General features: G+C 37.1%; 1 protein-coding gene across 3 annotated transcripts in view; it reads left to right on the forward strand.

Moving 5' to 3' along the window:
- EPHA7 (EPH receptor A7) overlaps positions 1-25548 on the forward strand; it is a 162925-nt gene that overhangs the window by 7863 nt on the left and 129514 nt on the right. For all 3 annotated transcript variants that reach the window (XM_062572732.1, XM_062572729.1, XM_062572730.1), the window contains exon 3: positions 1066-1735. In XM_062572732.1, coding sequence (XP_062428716.1) covers positions 1066-1735 — 670 coding nt within the window. The remainder of the gene's footprint in view (positions 1-1065; positions 1736-25548) is intronic.

Below are 25548 nucleotides of genomic sequence, written 5' to 3' on the forward strand. Positions count from 1 at the left end.
ATAGCTCAAAAAGACCCCTAATTTATTACAGCTGCAGTTTCTGCTATGAATTAAATGTTACAAGAAATATGAAAAAAGATGAGAGACAGATACTGTTTTAGTTACACCTGTGCAGATTTGCCCTGTTGATTTCAGTGGAAGGTTTGCTGTTGCCAGAGGTGCAAATTCCTATGTCGCCAAATTATGTTTAAAGATGACAGGATTATTACACACCAGTTTTATATAGTTGTTATCCTAAGGGAGGAACAATAACAACAAAAAACAGGCTTTAAAACAGTAAACTTTCAATCATATGGGTTGTTCGTAATTAAGTATGTAATCTCATGGTCTTCATTTGAACGGCCAGGGAAATGAAGTTTGATCCTTTTAACATGGATGCAGCCACTGAACCAAATGTGGGGTAAAGAGCTTCCAGTCAAGTTCGTTGGTTGTAAGCAGAACAGAATATGACTTGGAGTGAACAAAAAGGAGGCAATCAAAGTATTTTCTCACCTTCAGATTTTTAATTCTGTATGCCACTTTCATCATTTGTAGTAAAAATCATGATTTATACATTTTAAGACTTTATTAGTAGTAATAGTAGTAGAAGAAGAAGAACTGAAGTTCAACTGGATGTTTTATGTACACAGATACATGTATCAAGCTAGACAGTTTCAGTTTCTAAAACTTCACTGGTTTTAGATTTCTCTGGAAATAAAGTTGACTTCCTTTTGGTCTTTGCTTACCCACAACCTTAATGAAATGTGGTTGAGCCCAGTATATAAGCAGAACTTGGTATTTTAAACAGCCTTTTCTGAAACTCAAGCTTTAGAGTTGTGCAGATGACATGAAAATGTTTTTTAAAGGTTTATGTATATATGGAAAAGACATAGTGGGAGAAAGAACTTGCAGCTGCGTTAAAATGTATTCTCTTCATTTTGGTGTATAAGAACATTTTAGTAATAGTCCCCTTTTTACAAAATCTTACTGTTTAAAAAGGAATTGTATGGAGTCTTTTCAAATATGCAGTAGTTACATTTTGTGGCATCCTTGTTTTGTATTACTGATTTTTTGTTATTTTTTTAGTGGGAAGAAATTAGTGGACTGGATGAAAACTACACTCCTATACGAACATACCAGGTATGCCAGGTCATGGAACCTAACCAAAACAACTGGCTTCGGACTAACTGGATTGCAAAAAGCAATGCACAAAGGATTTTTGTAGAACTGAAATTCACTCTGAGGGATTGTAACAGTCTTCCTGGAGTTCTGGGGACTTGTAAAGAAACTTTTAACTTGTATTATTATGAAACAGACTACGACACTGGCAGGAATATCCGAGAAAACCAATATGTAAAAATAGACACTATTGCAGCAGATGAAAGTTTTACCCAGGGTGATCTTGGGGAGAGAAAAATGAAACTTAACACAGAGGTGAGAGAAATTGGACCTTTGTCCAAAAAAGGATTCTATCTTGCATTTCAGGATGTAGGGGCCTGCATTGCTTTGGTCTCTGTCAAAGTCTACTACAAGAAGTGCTGGTCCATCATTGAGAACTTAGCTATTTTTCCTGATACAGTGACTGGCTCAGAGTTTTCCTCTTTAGTTGAAGTACGAGGAACTTGTGTCAGCAGTGCAGAGGAGGAGGCTGAGAACTCTCCGAAGATGCACTGCAGTGCAGAGGGAGAATGGTTGGTGCCTATTGGAAAGTGTATCTGCAAAGCGGGATACCAGCAGAAAGGAGACACGTGTGAACGTAAGTAAACATACAAGCTGCTGTAGTATCTACACTGTAGGTTATGTTCTACCCTCTCCTCCTGCTTTCCTCCCCTAGCCATATATGCCATTAGTCTGCTTTCAGACCCTTACTCTGTAAACTTCACATTGGCTAATATAAAGCAGTCACCTTTTCTGGATATGGAAATCATCAGTTGCTTATTGTATTTTGAAATTTAAAGAAGAAAAAAATGGAGCAAAAGTTGTGTGAAGCATAACTTACCCAGAACTAACGTTGTAAAGAGGTTAAGGTGATGTTCTTCATACTTCTTGGGGTAATGCTGAGCAAATCATACCTGTTATGGAACACAGTATTAACATTCTCTGATATGAATATTTAAATAATTTGTTCTTTCATATGGTCTGTGACAGAATTATAAGAAAATTAAAATAGGAGATAAACTTAGAATGAGGTATGGTTTCTTTATAGTGGTAAGAATATACATACAATAAAAAGTGAGTTAAAATTTGGTGTCATAAGTATATACAGATTCAGACAGAAGAGTTTCATTTTAAATCTTTCAAACAGAATATCAAGTTACCAAAACAAGGTATGCTTCTCTTTCTACAGTATCTTTATATAGAAAACTAACTCTAAACCTTTGGCTTGCCAGGGGATCACATTGCTTTGCTTTAAATATGAGCAAATTGGAGACTATTGAGCTGTACTTTTGAGTTGAGACCGATTTAGTTACCCTTAGTGCTGCTGTCACTAGGGCTACGTGTTGAAGAATGTATTGCTTAGCAAGAGAAAAGATATTTCATTGTCTTTGCTTACAGTAAAATCCAGAGAATAGGCAGTTTGCTTAGAGACTTATGTTTACACATTCATTTAACACAAGTTATGTATCATTATATTTTTGACATAAGATAGAAACATTTATCTTTGGTGAGAAATGTTGTGTGAAAGTCAGAAAACTTGGAAAAAAGCTCCACAAATCTGTGAAGAGGTAAAACCTACAAAATCTCTAAACTAAACCTGACAGCAGTCACTGAGTCTGAGATGGCTGTGTGAGGACTTCAAAATCTGTGCAGGATTGGGGTCACTCAGAAAGAAAGAAAGAAATCGTGTCCTATTATAAATAAGATATTCTTAGGGACGTGGGGGGAACAAAACCCTGAAATCCTCGATCATATTCCTGACGGGTTTGTACGAGGAAATTTGGTGTAAGGCGAAGTGAGTGGAGCTGATTTGAACACTTTGTAGCCCTGCGCAAATCTCTCATTGTTATGTTGGGAAGGGATGAAGGCTTCTACACTGTGGAGGGTGATGTCATCAGGAATAATCCTAATGCAAAAAACTGCCCACAATAAGCAGTTCAGTAGACTGCATTAAGGCTCTGTTAAAAATATTAAGTATTGTGTCCCACTGAAGCTTGTTTTGACATTTTCAACTGTTTTCTTGAGTAATTGACTTTTTTTTTCCCTTTTCTTAGTTAACTTGCTCTTGTTTAGAAACCTAGACATGATTTATATAATTATATCACACTAATTTTATTTGACTTTCAATAGAAGAAAGCAACTCTGAAAAAGGAAGCTGTGTACTTTGGAACGTGTTGGAGGGTAGAAGGTGGGTGGTAGGGGTGGGATAAAACATAAGAAATCAGTGTTTGGTAACTGGAATTCAAGTAAATTGTTTATTAAACAGGCTTCTTAATTTCTAACCACACTGATGTTGACAAAAGAATTAAATGATAACTTGTACTTGAGAATAGTAGTGTGTTCATTTGCAAGAACACTTCCTATTTTTGGCTTGCTTCCAAAGCAATTGCTAAGCGAATACGCCACTCTGGAAACAGTCCAGAGGATCATTTATGGCATTTTTCCTCTTTTCTTTCAGTGATTCTGTTAAGAGTTTGAAAACAAACTCTGGCCCCATATTGAGGCAAGTTAATGTACTTGAGAGAGAAAAGGTGGGAGGCAGCCACTCACCAAGTGCCTGCTGCTGGCAGCTTGGACCCAGAGTGATCTGGGTGACTCGGTGGTTCACAATGGTGGTTGGAGTCTGTGATGCTTGTTAGCCCTGTCTGCGCTTGGGGATGTTATTAAGTATGATCAACTACATAGTGACCGATAATACAGCCGGCACACTGATACAGCGTCTGTTTTTTGTGACAGATACTGAGAGAAACTTATCTGAACATTGACACTAATGCAACTGGCTATCTGTTACTGTCAAGCTGTGTAACAGATCAAGCAGAAGCAAGCTGGTATGTGCTTCCTTAACCCAGAGCTTTTATAGTGCTGTCGAAGGGCTCACTTCTGCAAATACTTTGTACCTGGCATGCTGTGTGACTTCTTTGGGACTGCTCCTGGTAGAAAGCGTTGTGATCTGTCAGGACAGGCAAAAGTCTGTGATTCCTCTCTCACACTTGCTAAAGCTCAGCTGAATTAACTTAACACAATAGGAAAGTCTTTTAAAGATACAGAATAATACCTTATCTGGCTGTGTGGTAGCAAAGGTAGAAGACCAAGTAGATGGCCACATTGTAATTCAAAATAGCTTTTCAACCTGTAACTCAGTGGGGATTTTCATTTGTATTAAGCTAGCTTGATTGGCTTGCTGTGATTGAAGAATGTATTCCTTTTGCATACAGCTTCTCTCCTGTATGTGAAATTTATCAAGTTCAGACACTAAAACAATTGAAATTTGATTTATATACAATTCCATACTGGGTATGTTGCTAGAAGATTTTTTTTTTTTTTTATCATATGAATATAAGGAACTGGTAATGCCAGTGGAGAGTAAGGAAGAAAACAATCATGAGTAGGGAGGCATAATCTGGAAACTGAGCTTTCCAGTGTTCCTTTTTCAGTGCTAATCTTTCAGTTTGAATTATTTTTTTTTCCCTTAAATGTCCACTGATTACTTCTCACTGTAGTTGTGCCAAGAAAACTGTGTCACTCCAGTGATCTACTATGATAACACACAAACAGTATGGCCTAAATCAAAAGAGTTCACAATCTTCATTTAAGGCAGTATTTTAAAGCTAGGTGAAAGAAGCATGAGAAAACTAGATACTTGTCTGAACTTTGTACTGTGGACTCTGTTGCTTATGTGCCAGGACATTGTTTCCTCTATGTCGATCATATGTCTGGCAGTGTGAAATGCACAAAATCAAGTTTAACTCAGGGCTTCAAGTTTTACATTTTAAAGGATTATCCTGAAAGGTACTTAGCAAATACTCACCCTTCTACCATCATGTACTGCATATGTTACTTGAAAACAGCTCTCCTCCAACTCCCACCAAAAAAAAAAAAAAAAAGTTACTTGAGTAGTGAACTTTTGATAGCATCCTACCTTGGATGATTCCTAATCTAGATGACTTTTCATAGTGGAGTCTGGTCAATATATTGCCTTCGTAAGAACCACATTGGGATCAATGATTGGGATTTGAAGGAGAAAATGATTCTCTGTGAACTTCTAGTGTAAAGTATTTTCCATCTGTTTCATGTTAGTTGGAGGGAGAGGGAGGAATGGAAAGGGAGAGAACTGTACTCAATCCAAGCAGTAGAGTGATATTTCAGAAGGTAGAAAGCATCTCTCAATATGACTGAACTGAGAAATTACATAGATGATTTGGCACTAAGTCCAAAAATTCAGAATTCTAGGGAAAGCCAAATGGGTACATTTTACTGTTAAATGTTTTATGATACCATATGCATTAGCAGTTCTTTTATTGGCCCCCAAAATGGGGAGGGGATTGTAGCTATTTGTAAATTTTGTCTTGGTGAGGAAAAAGGGAAGCTACAGGCTTTTCTTTCCAAACTGTCATGTGCTGTATGCTGTGCCAAACTGCAAGCTGCATCTGTTCCTACTTTTTTTTTTTTTTTTTTTTTTTTTTTTTTTGGGGGGGGGGGGGGCTGCGGGGTGCACAAAGTTTTGTCTCTTGGCTTGGCAAAATATTGCTTGATATCAGATCCAGAAACAGAAACTGCATTATACCTGCCACAAGTTTACTGTTAGATGGCAATGAACTGAGAAGGAAATGTGAATAAGCTCCTAACTTTTCACTTTTTAGATTTCTCTGGGGAAAAAAAAAAAAAAAAAAAGGGGTTACTGTGCTGCTAAAAAGTTCAGATTGCATGAATTGTGAGTTGATCTAGAGCTTGGTCCAGGTAATATGTTCCAAAAGCTGTGGGTAACATGCAGCTTGAGTGACCCATGTTGCCACTCTTGCTTTCTCATTTTGAAAATATTTTGCTCTACAGACAAGGGGCAAAATGGAAGAAAAATTCCTCAACAGCATTTGCACAATCAAGGCTCAAAAAAAGCTTCTTTTCTGCAGAAAAGTTACCTCTCTGCCATTTGCCTCCTAAGCTGCTCCTGGAAGGAGAGAGTAATTATTCTCCACAAAGTGAACCAGAGCATAGGAGAGCGGTATTCCTGACAGTCTTGTCGTTTCCTCTGACCCTAGTGGAAGTTCAACACAAGCGCATTCCTTATTTTTCCCCTAAGCTACTAAGTAATTTTTCTGTCCCTTTCTAAACAAATGTCAATATGATCTGGTCCCAAATCCAGCTGCATATAAAATACCGAATTGAAGAAGCATAAAGTAAGTGTCTTTGCAAAGGGCCCCAGCAGGATTCAGAAATATGTACCGGATAATTATTAGGTGAAAGTAAGACCTTGCAATGAGAGGGTGAAGAGTGCTGAAGGTGTTTGTGCTATGAAATGCAGAGTTATGATCATCTTCTATCCTTTCCTGGGAAAGGAATTAGTTTCAATGAGTATTATTGCTTGAGGATGTGGTTTATTGAATTGATCCAAGTCCATTCTGGTGCTTACTTCCAGCCTCTTTGTAGTTGTGAGAAAGTTAAGTGCCTTGGCATTCTTTCATCTTGAAATCTTCTGTTTTCTTGTCAGGGAGCTGCAGTAGAAGGTGTGTTTTTTTTTTAAAAGTCTTTCTTTCAAAACAGTCTAGCATCTGTAAAAAGCATGATTTCCACAAATCTGTGAGCTTCCATGGGTCAGTTAGGTTTCTTAAGCCTACTTTTCTCAAGTCCTTCAGGCTTTTGGATGTGGCAGACAGCTCCTCTCCCCTTCTCTCATCCTCTTTAAAGACTGATCCCCAAGTAAGTTAGACAAAATGATCTACATTCTCTCAAGTGTGACATGAAGATACGTGAGATGTTAGATTGCGTTGAGCTGAAGCATTGAAGAACCACCTTGGAGGTTGTTAAAACTGGATAGTTCTCATTCATAGTGCCAATCTGAGGATCTCTGAATTGAACCAACTTTAGAGCTATGGACTGATTTAGTTTCCAATGAACGAGTTGGCTTGCTTTAGAAATGTTGGCTAGTGAGAAGCAGCAGATGCAGGTGGGCAGTCAGACGCCTGGATCCTAGAAACTAAACTGTTGGATAATGTAGATGCACTCAGAATTTTTATCTTTTCTCCATCCTTTCTTCTTTCCCCTTCTCTGTTCCTCTTTCCAGATTCTGCTGTGTCCAGGAATTAATTCTATTTTTGTATCTTGTTAGAGCTTTGAGCTTTGCTGTGTATGAGTTCTTAAACTAAGTTTGTTGAACTTTTTTTTTTTTTTTTTTTTTTTATCTCCATGGATTTCTAAAATAAACCACAATGAAAGCAACCAGAATCTTAATAATTCCTCCCTTAGTTACAGTGGAAGCACTAAAACTGTCTTTTTTACAGATCTAGGATGCCACTGCTGAATTAGCAACGGTTGCTCAACAGCTGGGTTGTTAACTCCTCAACCATAAAGTCTAGATTTTCTGTTTGTTCTAAATGAGCTTTAGTTTGTATTTAGAAGCAGAATCTCTTTCTCTCAAGTCTGTCACCCAAAACAGTATCTCTAGCTTTTGGAACACATTTTTGTGCCAAGTAATCTTTTGTGAAAGATGTAATAGGCATGTAATATTTTTATTACTGTGTTCCAAGTAGAAATGATTTTCTTACATGCAAAAGCCACTTGCTTGCTTGGAAAGTCCCTGTTTTTGTTCAGGGTTTCTTTTACTTTTTGATAATTAAGCTATTAAAAGTAAGTTAAATGTTCTTTCATTTCTGAGTCTAAGTGACACATGTAATCCTTGTTAGGGGAATCTCAAGTGTACATTTGTTTTAGTTAAATATGATAGTTAAATATGAGTGTTAATTTCTAAACTAATCTAAAAAAAAAAAAAAAAAAAAAAAAAAAAAGAAAAGAAAAAAAGGTCCCTGAAAGAAAAGAGTCTAAGTAGGATCCAGAGAAGCTGAAGCAAATATCATTTAGAACTGATCGGAGAAAAGTGGGTGCATGTAAACACGCCTAACTAATCTGCTTAATGTATCAGTAAGACATCTTTTATATGGACAGTAAAATGCTTACGATGCTATTCAAGCACACTATTTGTGTAGTTCAAAGTAGAAATTATTCTCTGATAACAAAGAGCCTTAAGCGAAAAAGAAGTGGAGGATCTTACTGGAAAAGTGGGACAAACATGCAGAGAAATCCATGTTTGCTACTGAAGTTGAAAGAAATGAAAATCATGTCAATAAAATACTTGCTTAATTAGATTAGCTTTTGAATTTTATTGGACCTGAAACTTTCTCTGCTCTCACAAAAATGCTTATTTTTCCTAAAATATCAGGCTATTTATATTAAAGAGTACTAAAGCTTTAAAAACATCACTCACTTCTTACTTAGGAAACTGTGAAGATTGTACTTTATTTTCTGTTTTTGTGGGTTTTCAGCTAGTATCATGCTTATTACCACTTAAACTACAGTATAAAACAATTATTACTTCCTGGCTTGTCTGCAATAAATTTCAGAATTTTCCCTGTACTATATAAGCTCTGTCTGCAATTTAGTTATTAAAAAAACAGTAAGTTGTCCACAGCTTGTTTTTCTAAAAAATTTGAAAGCAGGTAAAAACATTTTTGAAATTATATCTGCAAAAGACAAAATGAAAGTTTCTAAGTAGACTTAATTACTGAGTGTTCATAAATTGCACATACTTGTTTATCTCTTCGTCGTATTCCTCTTCTAGAGATACTATAATTACTAATTTTCTAATAAAAAATTAAGGCTGTAACTGAAGTAAGCATAAAACAATTTGCAATGAGTTTCCTTAAAAGAAAAGCGAGTACTTATTAAAAGCCAAACATGATTTATGTGACAGCAAAAATATGTAGATGTTTTCTACTTTAAGACTTTGCAGAATGTTGTGGTGTCAAAGAGTTAAAAAAAAAAAAAAAAAAAAAAAAAAAAAAAAAAAAGAGCTGGTTTACTGTTTAATTCAGTTTTCCCTGTCTTTAATTTCATGAAAATTAACCTCTAGTTACAAGATGATGCAATATCCAATTTCTTCTGTAACTTTGGGTGATTGAGAAAATGGCAGTAATAGCAAATATGGTTAAGGCATTTATATGAATTGTCTGAGGCTTTTATTCCCGTACAGTTTGTATCTTTTCATTTGTTGGTGTCTGTCACCAAGAGTTCTTTTGTCCTTAATACTAATGAAAAATGTGTCACTGTTGTGTGTGAAAGTGAATAGTACCTAGTTTGTAGTTCAGAGTAGAAACTATTTATTTTAAACTTATATAAATTTTAGGTAATTTGGCTTAATTTTAATCTAATTTATGATTATAATTGGGAGTAGCAAAGACAAACAAGTAAAAGCTTGTTGGAGGTAGGAAGTTGGCTCAGTTAGTATGCTTCCTAAAGTCCTGATCCTGTCAATTCATGCACCTGCATAGCTTCACTTAGCTGTGTATTACTGCTGCCTATTCTAAGGAGGTAGTTGCTCATGACTTTAAGAAACATCTGCTTTTTTTCTTTTATCTTAAGTAAATTGATACTTTAAGTTAATTTTTATGTTTTACATTAGTTTCATGTGCTTTTTGAGCAAGATACAGGTCTCCTGCAATAACAATATCAAACATTTTTCTAATTAAAGTGTAATTGGGTATAATTATTAGTGTTTTCTCATACCTGACATACCTCAAATGCATTGGATTGATGAAAAGCAAGTGCTCGATTAAGAAAGTAATGATTAGTACTCTATGAAATAATATCAGTTTACATAAATGTAGACTAGAGCAGAGGTTCCTTCCTGATGTAATTATGAAATAAGCACTGGGTTGCTGTCTAGGCTACTAGTCTTGAACAAATATATTTCTAATATTGTGCCTTACTGTAAACATACTGTAGCAAGACTACCCCTAAAACAGGCCTCCTCCTTTTTCTGAAAACAAGTTTGTGACTATTTTAAGTAATGCCTAACATGGAAACTATCTGTAGTACTGTAGGCTGAGATTTCATCCCTAGGACTGAAGAGCAAGTATCCTGCGACTTCAGTGAGAATAACATTGTGGGTTAATATTTTCCTGCTGAGGGAAGTGATGAAGTTTTCAGTAACTGTAAGCATGTGTATAAACCTAAAGCTTTCAAGCTGGTGAAACATATATTTAAATGCATTTTTGATTATGTGTGCTTTTCTAACTTGTAGGTGTCATGTTACTATGAATGTGTATGGAGAATCAAATATATACAATACTCAATTCCACTGGTGATACATGAGATAAACAATCTCTAGCATAATTAATGGCTATAATATGTTATATGTGAGTATGAAATATCTCCCAGTGTAGATGTCTAGTGCTGATTTTCCCATAGATTGGAACACACAAGCCTGCGTTGGAGTAATTACTTTCAAGGGCCAAGACTTTTTCGTAGCGGGTGGCTAGTGGCTAGTATGTTGTCACATCATGTATATGACCAGCTGTGTGTTCCCGTCACCTTACTCAGCACATCCTCCAGATATGTTCCTACATTAAGTGCATTTTTCTCAAATGACCATGTGTATATTCTCCTTCCAGCCTTATGACCTTCCTAGAGGAAGTGGTCTAACCGCTGCATAGGGAACTCTGCCATTCTTTCTATCTACTTCTGATGAATCATCAAGGAAAAACTCAGCTATTTGGAAGCTTGATTAATTACCCGATCCACTCCATTTGAAAAATTAGTATTACTTGTGTCTTGCAACCCCTTCACTTCTCAGTTTATTAGCCTGTCTCCATTTATGAGTAGCAAACAGCATTCTTTGAACTCCCGGAATGTACCATCTTTTTCTACCCAAAACTATTGTATGGGAAGATCTTGAGAACAAATTATGCATCACCTCATAGCTGCCTGAGATGCCTACTGAATCAATCCATCTGTGTCTGTAGAAGGATGTGGTTGGTGCAGATATCCTTGCTTTGCTGCCGTGAATGTACTTCAAGAATGTTGGCAACTGAGATTCTACAAGTCAAGTTTGCTGCATTCATGAAAGTGTGGCAGTTTGTGTACCAAACAGTTTAGCCCCGTTGGTGCTTGAGCAGGATACACGTTCAAAAACTAGACATTCTCCAGCTTGTCTGTGGAGCAGCACCTGAGTAGGCTACTTGTGACTGTGATTACTGATCATAGTTAAATGATTTCATTCTGCTCAGGTTTGCTTTTTTTTTTTTTTTTTTTTTTTTTTAATTGAGGTCAATTTTTTTTTTTCTTAAGAGAATTTGAACTTGGATTTTTTGCTTCCAAAAAGGGCATACATTAACCACCACCAGAAAGTCAGAATTACAAGGCATTAGCAACCCCTGCTGAAACTATTATTCTTTCCACGGGAAAACTAAATACAATTGTCTAGCATACAGCAGTGAACTTGATGCATAGTGTAGTGCTTAGCACCATTCATATGGAGACATGAGTTCCAGTCTCCTCAATGATGAGCTTTCTTATATCCTTTTTGTAGGTAAATAGCCGAACACTCTATTCATGCACTTATAAAGGTGGCCATCACAGCAAATGAAGCTTTTATTTATTTATTTATTTATTTTCCTATTAGGCCATGTAGTTTAGTTTTAGGTCTCAAAATATGAAACAAATAGTAAGAAATGAGCTAAGAAAATCTGTTTTATACAGTTCTTTTGTCTTTGGAGTGTGTGTGTATACATATATATGTACATATGGATATATATATTTTAAATATATTTATATATGTGTGTTGTTGACTAGATATAATTTTAGAACCTGACTGAAATTATATTGAAGGCAGGATATTCTTATTTGATTTCTTCCCCCCCTCCCCCTGGCCTTTTGTATGCTTATGATGGATCAGGCCCATGATACAGTCTCTTAGTTGAAATCAAATGTTTGACCTCAGATATTTGATCTCTCAAGTTTCCAAATGTCAACATTTTTTCTTAATCAATTTATTTGCACAATAAATAAATTGGATAACTTGCCTTTTTCATTTTTGTGCATTGGTCAAAAATTTCTATTCTATACCAGTACCTCTTCTGTAAAAGTTAATATTGGTTATTCTCTTTCTTGAATGTATTCTAGTAGTGGCATTAAATTGCGTGCTTACTATGTAAGAATAATATATTTATTCAGACAAATGGAAAACTTTTAAAATGTCAGCAATTTTATTGACACTAGCAAGAAAAAGAAATACAGAAAGGCATCCTCCCCACTTTGCACCCCCCGTAGCTGAAGTAAATGGGCATTATTTTAACTGTTAGTAAATCCCAAGGCTAAACATTGTCACCTAATTATCTTGCCTATGGAATTCTCCACCAGATTTAATCTCCAGCCTGCTGCTGGGAAGTGTGAAAGTATCATGTGCTTAAAATCATAAGCAGGGTTGCAAATCGTGTCCCAAAGTGCTCAGATATGAATAGAATATTCCATCTGGATCTGTGGCTGTTTCTCTCTTCCACTTACTTTGGCTTATTAGTGACATATCACTTGAAATTTCTGATTAAAAGGTACAATCCTTTGGCTTTATAAAGTGTATGCTTCAGTTTATCAATTGAAACAAATCTCTATTTGGCTTATTATTAAAAAGCTCTTGTCAGTGGAACTGTTAGGGAATAATGACCCAAAATGAGAGAGAAAAATATTGTCTTTTTAAAATACTTCTTCCCCATCTCCCAAATGAGTATGACAGAGGAGGAAACAATGACATACCTACTTCTAATGTTTAGCTTAAAGATTTTCTGTCATATGTAGAGCTACACAGTGATGGTATTGTGTATTACAGATGTAAAAATTGCATATTCAAGAGTATGGGTTTCAAAATTGCATGACACAAGCAGAGACAAGTGCTTCTTAGAAAATAAAACACATGATGATAGTTCCAATGATGTGCAATCTTTAAGTGGAGTTTTTTTTTTCCTTGCTAATGCAAGAATAAATGAAAACACAATCCTACTTTTTATAAATCCTACATTTAAAGAGATTTTATGTATTTAAGAGATGACAAGGGTATTCATTAACATTCAGAAGAGAACTGCCTGTCACTTGCCAGTCAAAGTGGAGTTTGGGAGAATGTTGACACAGATTGATGGACATGTTCTGAAACTGTGCACAGACAGGCTACTCAGGTCATCTAAGCACTTTGAAACACTACAGATCAGCCCTAGATACACAAGAGATCCTCTGCTTGAGCTATCCTTCCTTCTAAAGGGAAGGTATCCTTCCATGTACGTTAGATTCACTGCATATATGAGGTAAACCTTAATTTTATAACCTCTTTGTCATCTATTAAGAAAAGTGTCTAGTTTGTTCTGGTTAATATGGGTAATGTGTATTCATGTTCCTTCTAGCCACAAATGGTTGATGTGCTTAATCCTTCAGATTAAAACAATGTTTCATTTTTGCATGTTGCTTTATAAATGTGCTTTACATACTTAATATGTGTATATACTTCATTTAACTTTTCCTTTAGGAGGAAGAAGGCCCCTGAACCCTAGCTTATATAATACTGAAACACAGAGATGGGAGACGCCTTTCAATCTTGCAAATAATTCAGAAATGAGTTTTAGATAGCTCTAGAAATGGAGACCCATCTTGCAGCATCCTTCTCAGCAGGCAGGGCATCTGCTCTGTCTGCCTGTGCAGAGCGAGGTGAGAAAGAGCCCATGAAAGACCAGTTCCTATCTGGAGCCTATGAGTGCGTGGACCAAGCTGGTGCTAATGATGCGGTGTAGCCGTCTCCTCATTCTGTTCCTACCCCTGACATGCTTTTGGTACAGGTCATTTTATGTTGCTGCCCCAGGACCAGTTTCTTAGGCTTTTAGTTTTTCCTTCATGATTCTTCTTTTTGAGGAGCATGGAATATGCCCTTTTTGTACTGGGCACCTGCATGCAAGTGATGGGAGTTACCTAACGAAGCCTTGTGGCATGATGGATGGTCATATGGCCTTTACAGAGGAGAGATACTTTACTGTATAGTTGGAGAGCTGTGTCACCTTCAGCAAAAGATGTGCTCATGAGCATTTATTTCTCATTATTTCTCTTCATTTTAACACAGGCATACACACATGCAAAATAAAAATCATAACCACAGCTGATAATTCCAGTTACCATTGTGGACTGGACTACCAGATTGGATTACATTTTTTTCCTCATTATTATCACTTCCTCTGGATTTGGTATTTCTACATGAAAATATATGTAAATATATGTAAACCTGTAAATAGGGAAGCATATAAAGTTGATAAAGCTGATAAAATATAGGCAGGAGCAATGAAACTGATTAACTGGTTACATGAAAATATATTTGAGAGGATTTTTTTTCTCAATATTCACTACAGAATCCATTGTACTGTTGAAAAATATACTTGCAAATATATCCTGGTTGACTTAATTTGTTAACTAAAGTCAACAAATTAAGTCAACCAGGATAGATTTGTTAACTAAAATCAAAAGACATAGAGGTGATAGAAAAGAGGAATATCCTTGCATCTGAACCCTTTTCCTATGATTTTCACTGGGGAGAAAAAATCCTGTGCTGTACAGTATTGCAGTTCTCTGTACGTTAACATATGGAGCTGCCTTGTGCTCTTTAAAATCCCCATAGCTGTCTATATTGGGCGTTGTGGTAGCTCCACCCGGTCTAGATGGAAGTGCTGTGCTGCAGGGGCTGCCTTGCTGATCTCGATCTCTGACAGTGGTTTCTGAAACATATTGGGGAAATCTGGCAAAACTGTTATAATTTTGCATTTGCCTGGCAGTTTTCTCTGTCCCTGTTCCTTCCAAGTGCATGCAACTGGAGTCCTTTAAAGCTTCCTTCAGGACTGATAAGACCTACTGGAGAGGCTCCCTACTTTTACTCAGTAGAAAAGGGGACTACAAACATTTTTGTTGCAAAACTGTTTATTTTATCTTGGGTAAAATCTTGCTTACTTTGTTCATTAAAAATAATAACAACAATAATAATTAGTCCCTTGGGTCTACTTGTACAAGTAAGAAAAACAGGAATTGGCCCCATATCATAACCATCTGTTATTAACACAAAGAGCAAGGGCCCAATCTTGCAGCCCTTATTAAATCAGTTTGTTTAAAAGGAGTTACCAGAAATAAAAACTTCCCCCCCCCCTTCATTTCTGTGACAATATTCCCTACTGGTAGTAAAAAAAAAGGATGCAGGAAGGGGGAAAGAGAGATGAAAGAAAGACATCATCATGAGTCCTGTACAATCGCAGTTTTAGGTTGTGCTGTGCTTTATGCAATAAACAGCTCATTTCAAGAAATATATCCATTGCAGTATTTTCAAAAATCATTTCAGCTACCTTCGCACATACTTTTTTATAGTATATCTTTTATTTTATGGCTGAATGGTGATTGGGTTTCCTTTTCTATTGCTTTTATGACTGAGGTAAACATCCGTTTTGATCACAGGTAGTTTGAAAATGGTTCCTTTTTCCCCCTCTCCTGTAGCAGAAAATATTTGCCTTTTTACCCATGTATACACACATACATGCAAAATAAAACTGTGGCCATAGCTATCGTTAGAAAATTGAAATAATTTAATTTATACTTCCATGCTATGTCTTGACAGAAAGGTAGTTTTGGTGGCTAATGCTGCCAGTCACTTTTGTAGATTGGACTACCAGGTTGGGTTCTTTTTTTCCCATTTTTGTCACTTCCTCTGGATCCGTCATTTTCTGCGTGAAAATATAGTTGGGGGGATTATTTCCTGATATTCACTACAAAACCCGTTGTACTGTTAAAAATCAGTTTCAGTGCCTATTTTTCCTTTTTGTCAGCTTGATGAACTTTTGTTGTTTACGTATCATCCTCAGTTCTCAGAGCCTTGCCAGTCCCTACTAGAAAACACGAGGCATGGGTATTAATAAGAGTGTTTAATCCCTGCTCCTTTGCTTCTGGCTTTGAATCTATGCTGGGCATAGCAAAAGCTGTTATAATTCTGTTGATTGCACCCCAGCGGGAGAGCAGTCCTCTGGCTGGCTATACTGCCTTTAAGGGTGTCTTTGCATGATCGTTCTGGCACAGAGCGCATGTAATGCAGCCCAGAATCTGGGAAAATATATAAATTATGATAGGAGGCTGAGTGTTTCCATGGTGTATGCAGAAAGACAGGATTTGCTGTATTGGATCAAACAAGTGGCTCGTCAAGTCTATTGCTCTTTTGCCAGTAATGGTCAGTAGCAGATGTTTTTAAAATAAAAGGACATGAAAACTCCACTTCTTCTTTTTCTTCAGCATTCTATACAGTTCTATTTTTTTTTCTATATTCTGCTTTTCCATTTTTTCCAGTAAAAATGTCTCTGATTTTTTTCTTTGTGTGTAGTAGACATACTCTCATCCTATTAAGCTCATTATATATCTTTGTGATTTTTATGAAGTTTGTGGACTCAAATTTAAATAAGCTAGATATTGCACAGACTTTCCCTTTATTTACAATTAAAATTTTAGTATTTATAAAATGAGTACTTTGAACTTGACTGAAAATCCTCTTGAAGATCTGACATAGAAGTATACGGAGTAGCAACACTAATTTATGTGTGTTTAGAGTTTTTTTTTTAATATGTGTGTGATTTGTGAACTATGCCTAGGACAAACAGACTGGGATTTTATTATAGCAACGTTACCGCAGCTTCTCTCTCTGCATTTATAAACGCTTTGAGGAATCAAAGGGTTAAACCCTCCAGGCAAACAGCATATCACTCTCCTTAAAATGCCATTGGGAAACTGAGATAAATGGAGAAGCATTTTCTGTGTTGACATGATGTTCGCCTGTCCGATTGCATCCTTCCCAACAGACAGCAGAGGAGCAATTACAAAAAAAGACATCTGTGCCAAGGCTTGGCTAGCCAGGGAGGGCAAGCTCTTGTGTTTAAGAGGTATAGAATCCAATCGATGAAAATGTCTGGACCTGTTAGCACCAATAAAGCTGAAGGCCACTGGGAAGCTCGGAGAGGGTCTTTTGTTGCCGAGATAGAAAAGAGGCCGAAGCTGTGACACTTAGGGAGGAATAGGGTCAGCTAGTACCATCATCCATCTTCCTCAATGGCAGCTTTCTGTCAGTTTTTAACCTCGCTCAGCAGAGGAGCTAAACCTCTATTGTTGGCACCAGCCAATTCTCAGCCAAGTGTAAATGAAGTTAATATTCACTGACCTTATGCATAGCCAATGAAGGCCCTTGATGTCATCCTGGAAATAATGTTATCTGACACTTCAAAAAGCAGATGTTGGCAGGTTGTTTGTGGTTTTTTTGCTGAGCCAGGATGCAAAGACGCATTGTTTAGCCACCTCGCATTTAAACTGATTTCCATAATAACCACAAATAGGCCTCTTTGACCTTAAATTGACATAGTTATGGTTTTAGTTTGCATATCATTATACACAGCTCACAAAGCCTGGCTAACCTGCACTAAATGATCTGGGAGAAGTAGCTCAGTTCACTTGGGTAAGAAGTATATGGGTCAGTGAGCAAATTTTATTTATGCTGATAAAAGAGTGAGTAATTAAAATACTTTAAATAGTTCAAAAGCATGTATATTTTTAGAACACAATGAAAAACAGCATTTATTTTACAACATGTCTTCATGAAAAAAAATGTATCGTATAAAAATTCTCACTTTCAGGGGTATGGTTTTTATTTTGAAAGGCCTATTGGAAACAATGGTTAAAGTTTTCTTTTGTCTCCAATAGTATGTTGTCATGGTCAAACTTTATTATTCTAATATTGGTTTAATTACAGAAAGTTAAACAATTTCTATAGATTCTACTTTGCCAGAAGTTTATCTAAGACAGAAGTGTACTGATGATAACTGCATATTTAGATTGTGCTTTTCAGCCAAATGGATTCCCAAACCTTTCATAGACTTTGGCAAACAGAATGCGTCTGCACTCCCCCTGTGTAAAAGCCAATGTCAAACATATTTTGCAACTCGGGGGTGACACACTATGGCTCTCTTTACAGTGCAATGATGTTTCTGAGCAGCCAGTGGTTCTCTTTTGCAGCAGCACATAAGCTTGTACTGTGCGTGAAAGATGAAAAGTACCTTGACTGTTGTTTTCTTGTAAATTAGCTATATTTCTGCTGCAAGTGGGCTTACCTCATGAGAGATGGGCATAATGGCTTATTGTAGTAAAGTACAGATTCAGGACAAGTCGTCATTATTAATCAAATTTGTTGCTAACAACACCTGAAAAACTTTGCACAGCCGCATTTTTCCCACTGTGAATAGAAAGCAGCAGAAGATAACAGAAACCTTTGCATTATGCCCCAGTGTGGGTTTTAAAAATTAATTTGAACGTTGATTATAGTATAGTTAGCACCTTTCAAGCTGTGTAATCCATACTAGTCCTTTTGAAGAGGAGCTCAAAGTGCTCTCTGTGTGTGTGTGTGTGTGTGTGTGTGTGTCTACGTATGTCAGAGAATGCGTTAAGTGGTTGGACTAAGAATGCCTCGTCACCAGTGTTGCTCGGAAGGCAATTATCTGACAAGCTGGAAAAGATGAGAAATACCAGAACAGATCTGCATTTAATTGAAATCACTCAGATCTGATCTTAAGATAAACAGTGCTAGGATTTTTGGAAACTATTTTATTGATTGTGTTCTCCCCATCAGTTGTGTTTATTTGTACCAGTTAAAGATGTGAACATGTTTCCTGTAGTAACAGATTTACTTAGACAACAGCTCATCAGCTAGAGATTTCTCTGTGTGCGTTTTGCTTGATATTAACTCACATCAGATGGGATTTGAAAAGATGTTTCTGGATCAAATTTTAAGAATCAGTGATTAATTTTGTTTGAAGTACAGGCCTGTATTTCATTAACTTCTGGTTATTTGTATGCTGGCTTGGACATATGAAAGCTCAGCCACGTAGCTCAAGTGATTAAAAGGCTACTTTATTTTGTGAACCAACTGTAATGGGTGTCTGATAGGACCAATTTGTCCAGACAGATTAACTCAGATTTTTTTTTTTCACAAATCCTATAGTCAGCCAATTCTACAATCATTCTCAAATTATGTGAAGTTGTAAGAAAATTTCTGAAATATAGCCAGTGACTGAATAGTGCAAAAAGAGCAATGAGCCATAGAGCGCAGAAAGCAATGGAGCACTTTACCGGGCTTTTAACAAGTCTTAAAACTGCTAAGCAAGCAAGTTAATATGTTTAAGGCTTTACAATGACCCATTTCTTCTATAAACTATAATGGGTAATAATGAGATTCCGGGTCACATTTTGATTTTACTACACTGCTGCAAATCCATTGATTTCTGACTTAGTTTTGATAGCCTATCCTTTTGTCAGACTTTATTCTCTGAAAGAGGTAGAATGTGAAAACAGACAAACAAACAAACTGACCCATTTCTATCCTCCCTTTCAACAGAAATGGATACAGAAATATAGAAGTTTATTTCATATTTCTGGAGCAAGACTGTTGTGAAAGGGAAATTTGCCTCTGTGAATTAAACCATGAGCAGATTGATTCATTTCATCCTGTCGGTATTGAATATTGCTTCTGTTTTAGTTGAAAGTTTGCAAAATACTAGCTTTCCACGGGCGTTCAGCTGAAGAGGTGATCCAAAAATAATGTAAATTGAAAGTGTTTGGTTTAATATACTTTCCTGTTTGTGTTTTCCTTTTTTTCTTGAAAAAAGGAAAGAAAGAAAGAAACACGATTCTTTGTACTAAATGTCAGTGGAAGATTCATTAGGCCAATAGTGACACAGCTCACCGTGAACCGTGGGTGTGTGGGAGACGGCTGGTTTTGTCTTTGTTGTTGTCAGAGGGGAGGAATAAGCCCGGCAGTACCAACAGCTGGTTTGTTGGTGACATTGTTGCTGTGTCCAGCTGCTCTTGTAGAGGAATCCTGGCAAAGACTGGCAATAGCATGGTTCTTTTTTTTTTTTTTTTTTTTTTTTTTTTTTCCCCTTTTTTGGAGCTATTTTGATTTCACTCCCAATTAATCTAATTTGTAAGGGGTAAGGACTTCAGTAGCAGATTTTGGCCACTTCTGTTGTTTAGAATAATAGATAATTTTCACCTCTGGACTCTGGGTCTCTGCAGAAATAGTCTGTATGGATCGGAGTTCATTCTGTATTGCATTGTCAGCATAGCTGTGATTTTCTTGTGCAGTTACATCAGTGGGGGAGAGAAGAATGGAATTAGGTATGAAAAATTGCTTTGTTCTCTGGAGTTTCCAGAAAAGATTTTTGAAGCTGTACTGTGAAATCTTTAGCACATCTGCAGATGATTTATACTAATAAAGAATAGCCAGTGGATTTGTGTTTGAAAAAATAATATTGGAGGGAAAAAGCACAAAAAAATCAATTGAATGAAGAGACAATATTTAATACTGACTCATCTTCCTAATCAGTAGAAAAAGTGAATTATGTGACTAATAAATAATCACATTAAAGGGAACAGTTAAACCTAGTACCATTTTGCTGGTCAGATCAGCATACTGTAAATAACCTACCAGTAATGAAGTATGTGATATTACAACACACAAAATTTACCATATGGGGAAAAATGTCTCAATTAAATGTACTACTTTTCTCTTTTAGATACTGATGAGGTTCTCCATGTGGTCTTTTTCTTTTTTTTTTTCCACTTTCCCTCACCCTCTCTCTCCCCCTCTCTCTCTCTTTCTCCATCTCTCTCTCCCTCTTCCCTCTTCCCTTTTCCTTTTCCTTTTCCCTTTCCTTTTCCCTTTCCCTTTCCCTTTCCCTTTCCCTTTCCCTTTCCCTTTCCCTTTCCCTTTCCCTTTTCCTTTTTCTCAATAATATAATTCACTACACAAAGCCTTGAACTGCTTAAAGCACCTGCTCTTAAACTGAAGTCTAGAGTTATAACCCTGAAGAGAGGAGAACAGTGTATGTTGATGAGGAGGTACCTTGGATAAACAGAGAGATTCAGCCTACAGGCAGCATTTTTGGCAGGGACTAAGCTTGGGGATGGAGGTGGGGATGGAGATTTCTGAACACATCTCTGTCCTCTCTCCCTTCCCCTGCTGCTTCTCCCTTTCATTCCTTGCGGCTCCCTGACTTCCTTCATTTGGATCTTCTCCCTCTTTCTACTGGTGGGGCCTGAGGTGGGCCCAGAGCATCGCCAGCTGCCTGTGGGGTCTGGGGAACACCTTGCCGAACATTAGCTTGGAAACAGCAAGTTATGAGTCTGACTTTGATTTTCTAGCATAAAAGCTCTTGCTGCAGAAATAATCAATGTTTCAAAATTACAAATCTACAGCAGATATGTATACAGATGAATATTAGTTTAGAACAAGAGTTTTCATCACTGTGATAGACATATCATTAATGGTTTGCTTAATATAGTGAAGTAGTATGTGAATACTGTTCAAATAGCCAGTGTCTCCCCCAGTGTATAATGTGTGTTGGGAAGCTGCTGCCATCACGAGTGGCACATGAGCATGCAGGTATCTTTGGTTTGCACAAGTTGTTCTTTAGAGAGGGATTTGCCTTTGTTTCACATGGTCAATAATGCAAATGCATAAGAGTGAAAGGCCTGACCTTGTCCCCTTGAAGTGACTGCAAGGTTTTTTTTATCTTTCATAATAGCTAAGGTCTATCTAAGGTCTCTTGCCTGTTTTATATATATATGTGTGTGTGTGTGTGTGTGTGTGTGTGTGTGTGTGTGTGTGTGTATTCATACCAAATTTCAAAGTACTTTCACATATAGATTTAATCATTTATATTTTTAACTGGTTAAATTAAATTTCAATGGTATATGTGTAAATACATTTCATTATTAAAATAAAAAGGCTCACATTTAAGTGTGACCATATGCTTATTTAGAAAAGAGGAAAAGAGGAAAATAAGGCCCTTTCCTCCTCTTCACTGTTGCATGAGAAGACAGTCTCAGGGCTGGAGCACCTGTCCTACGAGGAATGGCTGCGAGAGCTGGGCCTCTTCAGCCTGGGGAAGAGAAGACTGAGGGGGGATCTTATCAATGTGTACAAGTACCTGAAGGGAGGGTGTCAAGGGGACGGGGACAAACTCTTTTCAGTTGTCCCGTGTGACAGGACAAGAGGCAATGGGCACAAACTGAAGCACAGGAAGTTCTGCCTGACCGTGAGGGGGAATTTCTTCCCTGTGAGAGTGACGGAGCCCTGGCACAGGTTGCCCAGAGAGGTGGTGGAGTCTCCTTCTCTGAAGAGATTCAAATCCCACCTGGATGCAACCCTGTCTAACGTGCTCTAAGTGACCCTGCTTGGGGAGGGTGGGTTGGACTAGACGATCTCCAGAGGTCCCTTCCAACCTTACTGATTCTGTGATTCTATGATCCTATGAAGGGACATCAGTGTAGGACACAACCATCAGAGCTGTGCTGCTTCCCTTTCCACTCAAATGGAGAAGGTTGAGTCCTATACAACCCATAAAAAGGCTTGGCCGTGGTTTTCTCCATACAGTAAGAGAAGCAGGAACTGTATAATGTCAGTTTAGGAAAAAAAATGAATACATTTATGATCTGAACTATATTTGTGATTGAGCTATGTACTTCCCATTAAGCAGGCTGAAATGCCTCTTTTCTCTCTTTCCCCATCCGTGAGCACCTGCAAAAGTGGAAATTAAAAGATCAGTTTATTGTAAGAAAATAAATGTTCCAAGTCTGGGAATTTGCATTTATTTTTTTTTTAACTTCCTAACTTTTAGGCAGGCTTGCACGCTAGTGACAAAATTGCTTACCAAGCCATAATAGTAATTCTAATAATAATAATTTCTAATAACTTGTACCTATATAAAACCATCAAAGGCAAAAGTACCACAAAGTATCGGTGAAGGTGGTGCTGAGAAAAGTATTGTGTGGGTTTAATGTGGTACATAACTTAAACTGCAGAAATGTTGTTACCACTGATGAGGATGAGAAGAGGAAAAGCCCCCCCCAGAGGTGCAGGTTAAGTTTGTGTGACTGATGATTAGCCAAAATATCCCATTTCTTGCAAACTGAGAGTATTTGCTGCAGAAATTACCAAGGGGACCATAAGCATGGACTGCTTTCTCGTATGACTATTTCTAGAGGCCCTTTTGCAGTGAAATCGTGCTACAGTCTGTATACGTAAAATACCCTCAATGGTTGGGCGAAAGAGGACATTCAGCACATGAGATCTGGCTCTTTTACAGCTCCTTGTACAGAGCACATCAGGGAGCACGAGACTCACATTCCAGCATCTGTGTAATTGGAGTCTCCCTGTGGACAACGTTTAGGTTAAGAGCAAGGAAATATCCTTCTACACTGAGCAGCAGAAGGTTTCTACTCAGGGCACACCTGTTTCTTCATGCTCAAGAGTGCAAGATAAAACAGGAATTGTTGGTGGAGAACAAGCATGTCAAGGGGAATCTAGGTTTAAAAGTGATTGAAACTAAACAGGAACAAGTCTTATTCGGTTTTCATGGATTTAATCAGGAACAACTGCATGTGGAGATCGCAGTGATCCTCAGCTTGCAAATCAGATGTTTAGCTACGAGTTGCCATGTCTGGGCTTTTTACTGCTGCTAAATAGGAATAAATTGCTGGATATGCAATAGCAATCTCATTATTTCAGAACTGCGTTCCACTGCATTTTCCACCTTGTATGCCATTTTTTACTTCCACTTGCATCACACACTGTGCTCTCAGTATACAGCCCTAGAAGTTTACAGTCTTGCTGCTGCTGCTGCTTCTGCTGTTTTATGTTATGACATCTAACCTTCTTGGAATTATCAACTCGTGCCCTGCTGTATTAACAAAAATGCTCTATACTGGCGATATTCCATCATTCACTGAATTCCTATGACACACTGGGGAGAAATAGAGAGGATCTACTGGGTAACTTTTAATTTTATGCTAAAAATGAAGTGTAAGACTTCCTCAGGAAAGTTATGCTAGATAATAAAAGAAGTCTGAATTTGACTCATTCTGCAAATCATCCCTTCCCTAGTCCTGCAGTCTTATCACAAACTTTATATCTATTTGCTTCTGTACAATACCAACTCCTGTAGAAATATATTTCATTTTTCTTTTCTTGATGTGTAAGAAACATTTTTTTTACTTTTTTTTCATAAGCTGTCAAACTCTTCTGATGTTTGACAAATACTATGTAGTTAAGAGCACTAGAAGAAGGTAGTAAGTGGTAAAAGACAATCAAAAAAGGAAAAGGAAAGTTGTCATATTTTAAGATCTCCAGTGCAAGTAAGAATAGTTCAACTTCTATTTTTGTGCAACCATTAGGCAGAGAGTTTTAAATTTAAGGTTTTTTGTTGAGATGTGTTTTTCAGATGTGGATTATTCGTTTGGGGCTGTGTGAATATCAAAAGAATCTGCCAGCCCTGGAAGAGGACAGTTATGTGTTATACAAAGTATTGTTTAAGACAGAATCAGTCTTTCTAGTTGTAAAGTTATCACCTATAGCACATTTCAGTCCTGAAGGGGATCATTTGGATGGAGGAAAAAAGTTGTGTTTTGTTAATAAAAGAACAAACATTATTATCTTTGTGCATGTCATTGCTACTGCACAGAGGCATCCCTTTTAAAGTCATTAAAAACTTATTGATATATTTATTGTCACCACAATGCACTAATAACATTAAAGGCCATTAGTATCTGGCTGTTGTGCATTTGCAATAGGTTGCAGTGCTAGGTCAGCACGCATGCTACTGTTCTGTGATAAGTGAGCAATATTAACATATCAGGGCAGAAACAGATTAAACGTATTTATAGTGTCAGCTTGCTTTCTTACATTTCAGCTTCTTTTCTTCCTCTGTTGTTAAAGTTCTGAGGTAGGTACTAATTAGTGTATCATGGGCCTCATGCTTTTGTATTACTATTTTCAGTTTCTGATAATGATTTTACCATGATTTGACAAGTTTACAAAATGAACCGATATACTAAAAGATAGTCCTCTAACATTATAAAAAGTCACAGGCTCCTGCTTGCTGCTTCAGTAAGCACACAGAGTTAGTATAATCTCTCAGCACCTTGCCAGAAGTTCAGAACAAAACAAAATTATTTGCAATTCAAGGGCAAACAAATTATTTTCTGCCTGCATGTAGAATGATCCCTGCTAATTTGATTGTTGAGAAAAGTAATAACTTCCTAAAATCGTAAACTTTGAATGGAAAACATAACTTTCTACGAAATATTCCAATGTGTGTATGTTTCTGTGCTCTCTCCCTCCTCCTCCTCCCCCCCCCCCCAGTTTATTTACATGGAATAGGTTCATCTATGTTTTCATGAAAACTAGTGCCAAATCTCCTACTGAATGTATTTATCAAATGTTGCATAAATACTGGATGTCACGTTCTGTTCAGCTATTCCTGCTGGGTTTCTTTTTGCTGGCTGAAGTTAAAAGGTGAAATTTTGGCCTTGCTGCAGTGAGTGGTATGAATCTTAGTTAGTCTAATCGGACTAGAAGTTGACCCAAAGTATTCTGCTGATTCTCTCATATTCATTTCCGTGACAGCTGACTGCGACGTCAGAAAGCACAATTATTTCAGGTACAACAGCAAGAGGAGATGAATTTCTAAGCAACTTAGATGACGAATC

Source organism: Rhea pennata, chromosome 3, assembly GCF_028389875.1.
Source record: "Rhea pennata isolate bPtePen1 chromosome 3, bPtePen1.pri, whole genome shotgun sequence".
Lineage (NCBI taxonomy): Eukaryota > Metazoa > Chordata > Aves > Rheiformes > Rheidae > Rhea > Rhea pennata.